The 13113-nt window shown below is 37.3% G+C and overlaps 1 protein-coding gene across 2 annotated transcripts in view; it reads left to right on the top strand.

Moving 5' to 3' along the window:
- The window catches only part of GALNT2 (polypeptide N-acetylgalactosaminyltransferase 2), a 101036-nt gene that overhangs the window by 60579 nt on the left and 27344 nt on the right, over window positions 1–13113 (top strand). For both annotated transcript variants that reach the window (XM_042796020.1, XM_032985403.2), the window contains exons 4-7: window positions 5110–5208; window positions 5797–5864; window positions 6773–6838; window positions 10073–10194. In XM_042796020.1, coding sequence (XP_042651954.1) covers window positions 5110–5208; window positions 5797–5864; window positions 6773–6838; window positions 10073–10194 — 355 coding nt within the window. The remainder of the gene's footprint in view (window positions 1–5109; window positions 5209–5796; window positions 5865–6772; window positions 6839–10072; window positions 10195–13113) is intronic.

Consider the following 13113-nt stretch of genomic DNA (forward strand, 5'->3'; position numbering starts at 1 on the left):
AGTTAAAGAACAATGAATCTTATTGAAGTTCTTCTGTTTCCATGACTTCCATCCATGTGTATTGTATATCCCGGCTGGTGCTGCATTTCAGTCTCTCTTTATTCCTGTTTATCTGATGGCTCTTCTTGGTTTCTACATTTGTGAATCTTTCACTGTGAGGATGATCAGTGTAGCAAATTGCCTGGAGAGTGTGCGGAGTCCCTAGGCTAAGCGATATTCAAAGCCTGATGTATCACCTGCTGTAGCTGGCCCTGCCTTGAGCAAGGAGTTGGGACTAAAAGATTTCCAGGGGCCCCTTCTGATCTCAGTTGCTCTGTGATTCTGTTCTTCTAAGCAAGTGACAGTTGTAAACTCTAGACCTAAAGGAATCCATTTATTGCACACCCTGGTGAACATAGGACAGAATTACACTCAGATGCTTAAGAACTTTTGCTCTGTCAGGCTGTTTGTGCAGATTCAGGAAATAGTACACTTCAGGGTAAGGAAAAATATAATTTTCTTGTGGGTAGAGAAGACTTTAATTTAAAAAAGGGTTTGAGTGACTTGCACTAATCTTGTTTAAGCAGAACTGACTAGTATTAAAACAGTAGTTGCTCATTAGGACTTCCGTAACTTTAAAATAGCAAAAGCAGGTAGAACTTGGTTTTAAAAACTAGGTAAGCATAGTCTCAAAGCATAAAATTAGCTAACTGTGTATAGTTAATTTGTCTAACTATTTCTGCAGTTATGAGAGTACCTTTGCAGCTTTGTAGGTAGAAGAAGCTGGAGGAGACACCAGAGGGAGAGAAAAGGAAGGTGCCTGTTTTTTTTCTCCATAAAGCTCTTTAATCAGGAATGGCATAGTGAAAGAGATTTGTATAGAAACTCAGACACTTACTGTGTCACTTTCAAATCCCTTGTATAATAACATGGTTTTATGTTCTTTTAAGCAGATGATTTGTAGTAAAGTCAATCTTGTATAATTCGCCATTAATTGAATGGGACAGTAGAAAGAATCTGGTGTTTCACTTGCTGCCATGTCAGCTGTGGAAAGCACAATGCCCATGGTTCACTAAGGAGTTTAAAATTACTTTTGAATTTTTGTCATCACATACACTTTTTTGCACAAGAAATTCATTCTAACTTTTTAGACCGTGTATTCTTTTCCCACAAGAGCAAAGCTCAGCCACCAGCTTCTGGAAGCCTCTATGATTCAGATATGCTGAATTAGGAATCTTTCTAGCTATTTAACAACTTCTGAGGGGGCGGGTTGTCTAACAGACAAACGCTCTCCTTTGAGAAGAACTTAAGTAAGAGAGGTGATAGGAGACAAATTATATTACAGTGGCTAGATTTGTTTTAACTGTCAGTGTTGTGATTATATGCGGACGTGCATGGGATTTTTCACTAAATGGGGCTGGAAAAGAACCCTGCAATGGGAGGAGAGAGAAATGTTTCTGGGGAAAGGCAGTATCCGTACTGTGATTATTACTTAGACTCTGTTGTGGAGCAGATTTAAGTGTCCATCATTCTGTAAATAGTCACCTTTTTAAAGAAAAAACCAACCAAGCATCAAACAACAACAACAACAACAAAACCAAAAACAAACAAACAAAAAAACAAAACAAAAATCAATCTGAAGCAATCATTCTTGTAAATTGTCCATGATGCTTACCCTGATGTGTTGCAATTAATTTTCCTTCTACTTTGGCAAGGACATTCACTGCAGAAGCAGAAATCACATGAAATATTTGTTTGGAAACTATCCAGTGGAAAGGGCAAGAGCGATAGCCATAGGAAGAAGAATATGTTATAGAACTGAGCATGTGACACTTGGAAGCATGTTATTTTTAATAAAATCTGAGGCATCTAGATTAAGACTAAGATCTCTTGTGGAGCTCCTGCAGTCTTTTTCTTTTCTTAAAGAAACCTGGATGAGGAAATACTTATTTTTGCGTAAGCAACTTTTTATTAATTGTATTGATGTGTCTAAGAGGCTGTTTGGCTTTAAAATAACTGCGTAATAATACTATTTAATTGCTGAAATTGTCTAGGCTGTCTATATCAGGATTCTACATTAGATATGTAAATGTGTGTGCAATTGTGCATCTCTTTTAATATTACATTGTTTAGTCTTTTATGCATTGGACAAACTTTTACTAGCATCACGTTGACCAGAGTTTTCTACCTGCTTTCTGTGAAAGCCTGCCAGCAGTACTAGAAGACACTTTGGTTAGCCTATTTAAGCTGCTTGTCTTTATTTTAAGCAAAAGGGAGAAGTGAGAAACAGGCAGATACAACATAAGAAAGGAAGCAGAGAGAGGAAGTCTGAGCACAAATGCAGACTCTCACTCCAGCTGATGCTCACAACTGCCACTTCCAACAGCTTTGAGAAACCTCTGGGTTTCCTTCTGTTGCAGTCTGTTCATGATGTTTAACAGAGAGCTATCCCTGTCATGGTAGATTTTGGAGATCCAGAAAGTGTGTGTCACAGCTGTAATAGGCAGCTTCCAGAGCTGTCCTCCTGTCAGTGTAAAATAGCCTCCCAAGTGGGATGAAAGGGGAAATACTCCATGATTTCTGTGGACCAATGTCTACAATGCTTGCTTTGAACCAGTGGTTTCTGATCGTGTCTCTTAGCTGATGTGCTGGCACGATTCTTGAGAATTACTGGTAAATAATTTAGCTGGACTAAACCATGTTTTCTTTCTCATTTGACAACTATTATTAGAAACTTCTGACCTCACACTCAGGTTTTATTCTTAAGTAGAAAAGAAACAAACTTTCCTGTCTCTTTGGTACCCAGATATCTGTTGAGGTAAATGTTTTCCTTGCACTGGTTAAAGTGGATATTTCTGTCAAAAAATGGCTTGACCAAACCACGGGAGCTTCAGAAAATTTGTTAATAATATGAACTGGTACAGCAGCTCAGATTTCTGGGGGAAAGTGTACTTTTCATGTTTTAACTTATTCTAATGACCTATGCTAAGCATTGAAGTTCTAGACTGAACTTTTCAGTTCAAGTTCTATTTTATCCAAATGTATTTTCTCATTCTGCATGTAAAATTAAGTGCTGTAACTTGAGGATAGAAAGTCTTATCTCCACACCAGAAGTGATGACATTGTTTCTTTGGTTGGAGTTTCAACTGTGGCACTATTGACACAGCAAAATAAAAGGAGGACTGCTACTAAGTCAGTTAAAGCAGGGATTTTTTTTTAAGAGCCGAGAGCAGAAATACTCAGTGAAACATTCCTCCAGTTTTATTTGGAAGTATAAAAAAAAAAAAACCAAAAACAAAAAACAACTTAATGTCTCCCTCAGAAATATGCAGTAGGGCTCATCTCTTGAGTTTTCTTAAGATTGAGAGACTTCATTGCCTTGAGTAATTCCACCCTAAGATATGCTCTGTCTCAAGTGCTCTCTTTCGCAAAGAGAACAATGTAAGTTTAATGTGACTTTTTAAAATTAATCTAATGTAAGTGCTTTATGTGATAACTGCATGCACAGTAGGCTTGTCCTCTGTGGGCAATTTAAAAGTTAGCAGAAAAAAGAATATCTTTTTTGGCACCATAGGCTTTGGTGTGTAATAGCTGGATGTCTTGTAGCTGTCTAGATGAATTGCCAGAAGCTCACAATAGAGAAGGTCTTCATTCTTTACTTTCCAGGAATGCATGCACGTTTGTGATTTATTGCTTCAGCGCTGAGTGCTAGTGACGAAGCCATTTTGTATGCCCACTGTTTGAGAAACAAAGCTAGAGATAAGGCCTGCTAATTGGACACAGCATTTGTGGGGTTGGCATGGGCTTTGTTTTTCTCCAGAGTGACTGAGCTTACCACAGCACAACAGTGTTTTGTTTCATGTCAAGCACTAATATGTGTGATGTTATGGGTGTGTTATATCGAAAACACTGCAGGTCCTTGGATTTTGCAGGGAGGGCAAGGGCAAGAAGCACATTGCCACTCTCTCTCCAATTGCAAGAAATTGAAGGTTGAGTGGTTTATGATGTGTGTTGCAGATGTTTAATCAGTTATGGAGAGTCCTTTTATATAGGCTGAGGCCTAGTTTTGGAAGTTTTGGTAGCAATAAAACTTCTTTAAAAGCTAGTTTGATTAGTAGTCCAGAGAGTACAGAATTACTTGCTGAATTTCCTTACATAGGTATGCCAGCTGAGTATATCCCCTCTGAAGACAACTAGGCATGTTAAAACTCTACCCCTAATATTAAAAAAAGGATATGTGAAGGAAAATACCACTTGTGTATGTTACTACATGAATGGCAATCAGTATCATGACCTGTCAGACTGTAATGCTTTCATCATGTGCTTGTTATGCAATGTTTTCTAGTACTGCTAGTTTCTAATACAATGAGAGTAATGTCTTTTCTAGGTTTATTGTCAGTGGATTTAAACTGCTTAACTTTATGTAGTCCTGAAGAAAGTATTTTGATATTTGCTTCTTTTTGCTTATTATATTAATTTCAGGCTACTAGAAATGATGAAAAATGGGTTAACATAGATGGAATACTTCATTATCTTTATTTTTTGGAAATATGTGGTTCTGTGTTTAGTTGGCTCAACATTGTCACAACTAGCTTTCTTTTTCAAATTCTGAATAATACAATCCTTACAACTTCTCATTAGAATAGAAAACTCTTTTTATCTATGAGCAAGACCAGGATGCTACAGGAGCTTTAAAAATAAAGGGAGAAGTGGACACGTGCCACTTTAAAGAAGAGACATATGGTAGCTTGTGAACCTGTGCATCTTCATTGAAAATATGCTCATTTGCTTAGATTTATTGAATGCTTTTAATGTAAAATAAGAACTCTGGTTTCATACCTCAGTTGCATGAAAGGTATTTATTGACATACTGCCATGGTGATGGTCCGGTGACTTTTCTGAACCTGCCTATATCTGACACTGACTTCTTAGTCTGTTGTGCACTAAGACAACTACCAAAAATGGCAGAAGAGAAATTTATTATCTCACCTGCAAACAAGATATTTCCTTTTTCTTAGGTAGATATAGTGTGTACGTGAGTTTAACAGATAACTGCTTCATAATGAAGGGTGTCTGCTAAGCCTAGGATGTAAATATTATGTTTAAATGACAGCATATTATGTTTTTCAGGTGTCAACGGAAACAATGGCGGATAGATTTGCCAGCTACTAGTGTGGTGATCACCTTTCATAATGAGGCAAGATCTGCTTTGCTTCGAACTGTTGTCAGGTATATCTAAGAGAGACCTTGTTTTATTTTTTTTTTTCTCCCCTAAAGGCAATTCACTTGTCAGATAATAGCTTATAATAAGGAAGGGAAGTAACAATCCATTATGCTTTTCTGAGCCATTTTCAGAGGGAAAGCTGAACCTTAATTTCATTGACACCTCCCGTTCTTACATTCTGAAATAGCAGCATTAAACACATTTGCTCCCCTTTCACTCTAAATGCATGAAAGTGTAGAACTGGTACTGGATCTTTGGAGTTTGGCTGTATAACTAGTTTATATTCAGGGAAGGTGGATTCTCAGGCAATATTTGACCTAAAGCTATCTGCAAGACTTCCATGTTACAAGTTGTCTAATCCACTCATTTCTAGAGACTGGAATTTTGAGGGGGGAAGGATTCTATGTGTGCCTGTCTTCACAGATGCTTTCTGTAAGAATAAGTCAATGGCTGTTGTTAAAGATAGGATCCTTGGCTAGGTCCTACTGCGGCTTAAAGTAACTGCTTTTATGACATTACTATGGAAAATTAAGACTGCTTAGTACTGAATAAGTTTGGGGTTTTTTTGTTTTTTTTTTTTTGGTCTGTTTTAGTGTCCTTAAAAAAAGCCCATCACATCTTATTAAGGAGATCATATTGGTGGATGACTACAGTAATGATTGTAAGTATTTTTACAGGTCTTAATTTTACTTTTTTTATTCTGGTAAGACTTTCTATAGATGCTAGTAAGTGTCTTGGTTAAGAATGGGTCACATGATTAGGAGTTTGTAGAGACTTATCCAAAACCAGTTCTTAATTGTTCCGCATCTGTCATTGTGGAAATGTGTTCTGATAAATACTTCAGGTATGTTTATTACTTCCTGCTTGCTGAAGGAGCAGAGTGCATAATTGAAAACAGCCTTTAAATAGTATGTTATCTAATGTAAAAAACCCCATGGTGATTGCACCAAATACTTTTGTAGCACTGCTTGAAATGAATACTGGTCTCCATCAGTCTCTTTGAAAAATTCTTACTAAGGTCTTATAAGTATTATGGTATCACAATGCAAGCATGAATATTGAAATGGACCCTTATGACCATTTCTTAAAGGAAGTTAATGTCTACATTTGGATTATTAGTTTATAGCTAGTTTAGGATAGGTTTAAGCCTTAATGTTCATTAAAAACCGAACTTTCTTATATTTAAAGAAAACAGTTTATTTGATCCTATAATTTTTTTTCTTATGTAATGTAGAAACTGTCTAAATTAAGCAAAGAGAATATAATTAAATACAAATATTTAAAGAGTGTAAAATTAAATTATTTTTAAATAGCATAACGAGGGTAGTAATTTCTTAGCCTGGTAACTTCTCTTTATTTCTAGTGAGACAAGTAGGTTTTCCTTTGTTTTGTTATTTAAGCATATGTCTTATATTTAACTGTTTATGACCATAAACATTTTCCACTACAAAGCTTTTATTTTTCATTTAGGACAGCCTCTCATATGGCATACAGTGTTGGTTATCAAACTAGTTCTCATCACTTGTTTATTTAAAATTTTTTTTTATTTTTAACTATTTTTTTTTTAAGCTGAGGATGGTGCTCTCTTGGGAAAAATTGAAAAAGTGCGGGTTCTTCGAAATGATCGCCGAGAAGGTAGGCGTAATCTGGAGGAAGGAAGATACAAATTTCACTGTGCTGCCTTATCTGTTAATCTTCATCAAGTCTTTCAAAGGAACATTCTGCTATGTGTTCCATATTTGAGGGGACATTTTCACTTTGTAAATCAATTTACTAGTGGAAGGAATAACAAATACATTTGTGCAGGTAAAAACAGTAATTCTGATTAATTGTGTATTGTTGTGTGTGCAGTTGTCCATTGTTGGCTTTCACAGTGGAAAGCCAACTTGAGAAACTGCCTTTCCTCTCAACTTCTCCCTTCTCTTATTGTACTGAATCCTCAGTTAAGCTGCTCCAAATGTACGTAAGGTTTCACTGTAAACTGTATGAATGTTTGAAATGATCCAGTTTAAAAATAGCCCTCTTTTTTGCTGGTTCCCTTAATAAAGATCATTTTAAGGATCCTGTTGATGAACAGCCCAGGAAACAGTTAGGAAGAGTTGAGAGGGTTTGAGCAGCCGGGAGGGCCAGGACCACATATGCCAGTTTTGCTGAAGCCAGTGTACCATGTAACAAACTTGTCTTGCGTTTTTGTCTTCCTCTGTTGCTTTGTAAATTATGGCCTCATATCACTGAGCCCTTCAGTCAGCAGCTTCCTAGCTACTGAGCTTAAAGTGTTAGATATAGACAACTGCTATTCTACAGCTATTGAAATGATAACTGAGGCTTGATAGTGAAAATAGCTGACTTAAACAAGCACATATCTGCTCACTCATCTTTATAGGCCCTGTATCTTCTAGCTTGCCAGCCTGGAGCAGCTAGAATCAGGTTGTCAGAAACTGGAAGTGACATATGCAAAACCTGTGTTGTCCCATAATTAAAGTTAATTCACACTGATGTATTCTTAGTGTTTAAATATTTAGTTCTGAATATACTTGTGAACAAAGGCTTGTTAGGAAAGCAGGCTTTTTATGACTTGCCATGGTTACAGTGTTCTGAGTCATTTTTCTGATCAGTGCAACACTTAAAGATGGAGATATGAGTAATGGAAAAAACAGAATGAAGTAACACTTTTTTTATTTTTATTTTTTATTAATTATAAATATTAACTTTGTACTGTATATACAGATTCGTACTTAAAAATATGTGTCAGTATACCTGAAAATGAAATACAGTTTGACAGATCTTTTACAGCGTCAGAAAAGAACAACTATTTGTGGATTGAAGACATGGTGCTAGTTTACTTGGTATTTTTGTAAGATTAAGATTAAATTATTACCTGTGGGGTCTACTGTACTGTTCATAATGTTTTCTTAGCCATCCATATGTGCAACCAGGTGATAATTTTAAAAATTAAAATACTGTAAAATTTCATTTGATTGCTAGCTTGGTATGTTTGAGTTTGATATTCACTTTGCTTTTTATTTTCAAACATAAGTTGATACTGATATCTCAGACACATACAAATGAAAATTGAAGAGAATCACTAAAATCTACCAGTGTGTGTAGTATGCTAAGAGTAACACAGTAGTATGAACAACAGAGGAAAGCACTATGTTTTAAAACAAAAATTAAAATAAAGGGAAAGTGTCTGGAGGGAATGACATTGACTGCCTTGCTTAGTCTCTTCTGTAGGACCAGAGTACGTTATGGGAACAGATATGTTTTGGAGGGTATCGTAGTCTACAGAATAAATGTTCAGGGGAATCTTCTCAACTCTTCCTGTTTGTAGGGCTGAATGTGACTGTAGAATACTCATGGACCCAAGCTGTCTCCTCCATTTTTTTGGCCCTGATCTGAAATTAGAAATGCTGTTGTTTGCTCTCTGTGGAAGCAGAACAAGACAGTAGGTTCTATAATAATGTAAGTTAGAAATAATAAGCTCTGGAAGGAGGAATTGCAAAAGAAAACCAAACATAGCTAGCATACTTGAGAACTGAACAGAACGAGTTCAAAGGTTGGAATTCAGGAGACAGCATAACAAGCAATGAGGTATAGTTGGCTGCCAATGTGCAACAGATAAGGTGTAGAAAATACTGTTGGAGAGCATCAGCACAGCACATACCTACAACAGTGCTCACATCTGTGTTAAGATATTGAGGCTGCTTATTGCTGAATGTTGGACAGAACAAACAAGCTTTTCCTCTTAAGCATCACGTATTCTGTTTGGCAGTCATGTTTTTCAGGTTTATTTTGTAAAGGGGATGGAAAGAATCGGGGTTGACTATTTTACAATGTCAGTTGAAAATTTACAATTTCAGTTGTGGCATGGGGCAGGGGTGGCAGAAACCAGAACAGATTTGGTAGGAAAGAATGTAGAAAGAAAAAGGGGGGGGGAAAGGTACATCACTTTGGTATTTAGTGACAATGAAATCAATGAATTTTAAATAGTAGTAAAGACAAGTAGGGAGGAAATTTGCAAAGGAATGAGAGGAAGCTTGCTATTCTTCTGTATTGAAGTACATAGTGGATTGTTCTGGGGTGTGTGTGTGTATATAGCAAAGGACTTTAAGGAATGGTAAGGTCATCCAATGAATAAATACTAAGAGAGAAGGAAGGAAGGAAAGGAACAGGGTAAATCAGTGAGAGGATCCGTGTAATTGAGGTGTAGAGAAAAGAACATTTTGCCTTTACCAGAAGTTTCTTTCGAAAGAAATCTTTTTGAGATAAGATTTAAAAACCCAAACAAACTACAAAGCAAGAGAATTGCAAGAAACATGAGGGAAAGACAGTTGAAATGGGTGGGGGGAAGGCGCTCAGACATGAATTAATGAAGCTTGGTTATTTCCAGAAGTTGATAGAAGAATGGACAGACTGTGGTGAGAACTAAGATGGGGTGTGTGGCAAAATTGTGGGGATGATAAATTAATGATGGTGCTTTCCTCAGTGCTCTTGTAGAACTGTAGGAAAGGTGTTTGTTTTCAAGACCGATCTTGAGTAATGTTTATCAATATAAATACCATTTACTGTAATGCGGACCCAGCTGTATTTGCGTATCGCTTGTTTTTGAAAAGGTATTTTAATTCTCCTTAAGTCATATTGAAGTCTGTATACTAGGGTGCAGTAGATTGGAAGCTTGCAGGCTGTTTGGTATGACATCATTTCACTGAATTAACTAGCATCTCATTTTGATAATGGAGCTTGTGTGTTTGTCTTGTCTGAGTTAAAGTAATTTAATTCATGACTAACATGTAGGAATGCAGTTGTTTCTCACTACTGTTGATTGTTTTCCTCAGTAAGTACTTAAAACTTTTTATCTCTATTTCTCAGGCTTGATGCGCTCCCGTGTCAGAGGGGCAGATGCAGCACAAGCAAAAGTGCTGACCTTCCTGGATAGTCACTGTGAATGCAATGAACACTGGCTGGAACCGCTTTTGGAAAGAGTAGCTGAGGTTAGTAAAGAGTTCTAAAGTCATTTCCTGAAGGAGTAGCTTTTAAATTTTAAAGCCATCTGTTTTATACTACATTAATTTTATGCATTTTTCTAAGGAAGCTTTTTCTCTGAAATTAGATGATGGAGAAGAACAATCACAGAACACTCCAATCATTTAATCTGTGAACACAGGAACATAAAATCTGAATATTTATTATTATCTTTACAAGCAATTCAAATATATGCTGCTTTGGTTCTTTAGAGACCTCCTCAGTAAGTGTTGAAAATCTTCAGAGCAAAGTATAGTTCTCCTCAACCAATATCATCCCAATGTAATTCAGTTTACCTGAGTATTTATGCCTCATTAAGATTCAGTGTAATAATAGGGGAGAGGTTGAGCTGTGAACCCAAAATTCTCATGGAAATTTGCAGAGTCTGTAGACTCTCAGCTTCTATGAAAGTGATGTGTAGTCTGTGTCCTGGAAAAGCAATTGAGAGGATTGAAAGTATACTATTTTCTTCAGGGGTTGGTTATACTTGTTAACTTGCTCTGGAGGAACTCGGTTGAAGTGGAAAGTGAATCAAGTATGATCCTAAAAAACACTGGGGAACACTCAAGACAACGGGGGTTTTCTGCTTTTTTAATTGCATTCCCTTCCTGGTAAACTCCCCTTCCTGGAAAGGCTTTCTTTCAAAATTCTCCTGGTCAAAATGGTTTTGCTAAGCTACTGTGTCTTGTTAATGCCCAGTTCTTCACTTATCCTCTGTATACTTTCCTTTGTGTTTCCCACCAGAAAGGGGAGGGGGGAAAAAAAGGAAGTAAAACCCATATGCTCAGTATGCCAATGGAGAAACTATCAACTGATGACTGATCTTCCTTGTTCTGTTTGGTTCTATGATGCTTTATAGAATCATTTAGATTGGAAAAGACCTTTAATATCATTGAGTCCAGCTGTTAACCTAACAGTGCCAAGTCTACCATTAAGCCGTGTCACTAAGCTCCATGTCTACATGTCTGTTAAATTACCTCCAGGGATGGTGACTTCACCACTTACCTGGGCGGTCTGTTTCAATGCTTGACAACCCTTTCAGTAAATAAATTTTTCCTAGTATCTGATCTAAACTTGCCCTGGTGCAACTTGAGGCCATTTCCTCTTGTCCTATTGCTTGTTACTTGGGAGAAGAGATGCACCCACCTCACTACAGTCTCCTTTCAGGTAGTTGTAGAGAGCAATAAGGTCTTCCCTCAGTCTTCTCTTCTCCAGGCTGAACAGCCCTGGTTTCCTCAGCTGTTCCTCATAAGACTTGTGCTCCAGTCCCTTCACCAGCTCTGTTGCCCTGCTTCGGACGTGCTCCAGAGCCTCAGTGTATTTCTTGTAGTGAGGGGCCTCAAAACTGAACACAGTATTTTGAGGTGCAGTCTTACCAGTGCCAAGTACGGAGGGATGATCACTTCCCTAGTCCTGCTGGCCGCACTGTTTCTGATACAAGCCAGGCTGCTGTTGGCCTTCTTGGCCACCTGGGCACACTGCTGGCTCATGTTCAGTGGCTGGTTTCCAACACTTCCAGCTCCTTTTTTGCTGGGTGGCTTTCCAGCCACTCTGCCCCAAGCCTGTGGGGTTGTTGTGGCCCAAGTGCAGGACCCAGCACTCGGCCTTGCTGAACCTTATAAATTTGGACTCAATCCCTCATATTTACTGTATATTTCAGAAATACTGTAAGTTACTGAAGACATATCAGCAGTTAAAATCTTATTTTGGAGTAGAAATAACTTTAATCAGCTCAAACCTGGACACTGTTAAAATATCTAGAGCCTACAAAGCCCCTGAGCATGAGTAACATAGCACTTCGTTCTATTTTTGTGCCTGTGTAAAGTGTTGCAGCCTCAGAAGGGTTGGGGGAATTTCTCTATAATTATGTACTAGGAAAATGAACTTGAAGGTGTTAAATATATATCAAAAGAAAGTGGAGAATGCTTGCAGATAAAGCACTAATGGATTCTAGGATGTGGGAACTGTTTTCAGACCTTTTTGTGTAAATGGTTTGAAACATCCAAGTCTTCAAGAAATCAGCAGAGAAATGGTAGTTTTGGTCAACAAAACCCTGCTTTGAGTAAGATGGCTGTTTTGCCATTTACCGTTGTTCATGTCTGTGACTTTCAGGGCATACTTATTTAGCTTTCTAACACTGATAAGGGTTATGAAAGTCTTACCTTTTCATCCTAACAGAATTTAAAATCTCTTATTAAATTGCTGACAATTTTGCAAAGGTCCAGCATTGTGTATAGTATATTTGGTGGGAGAAACTGGTGCATATTTTACTTTGTGCAGCAGCTACTTTTTAGCAGCACATGAATTACTAGATCCTTCAAAACTTGCTCCCCACAATTGTCACTGTGATACACACTAATCATGTGTGCCATTGAATATTTTTCAGCTGTATGATTACAGTTTCCCATTCTTAAAAGCTTGATATACTGTTAAATAATTGATGTGGAATTCCAGTTTACTTTCATCCTGGAAGATTCACAACCAACAGGTATGGGGATTGATAAAGTAGCTTCTAAGCTTTCTGCTTGTTCAAATAATTAAGCCATGGATAGAGCTTGTGTATAGTACATGATATTTATTATTTTAAACGGATTGATTTTGCTCACAGTGCAGATGGTATGTTACTTGATGTCAGTTGCCATAATTTTCTTTATAGTCTCAGTGACAAGAAGCTGAACAGACATGAACGCATTTCTGCTCTGGCCTCAAAGGTAACTTTTTCAGATAAGGGCTACTGTGCATACAGTATTTTGTGATGCACTGCTGCATTTATTCTATATGTACTGGAAAGTGTGGGGGTTTTATTTTTTCCTTTTGCAGAATTGCCCACTTTGCATTTAACTATGTCAGAGTTTTGGGGGATTAGTTGTGTGTGTTACAACATAAAA

This window comes from Tyto alba, unplaced genomic scaffold, assembly GCF_018691265.1.
Source record: "Tyto alba isolate M040663 unplaced genomic scaffold, T.alba_DEE_v4.0 Super-Scaffold_22, whole genome shotgun sequence".
NCBI classification, from domain to species: domain Eukaryota; kingdom Metazoa; phylum Chordata; class Aves; order Strigiformes; family Tytonidae; genus Tyto; species Tyto alba.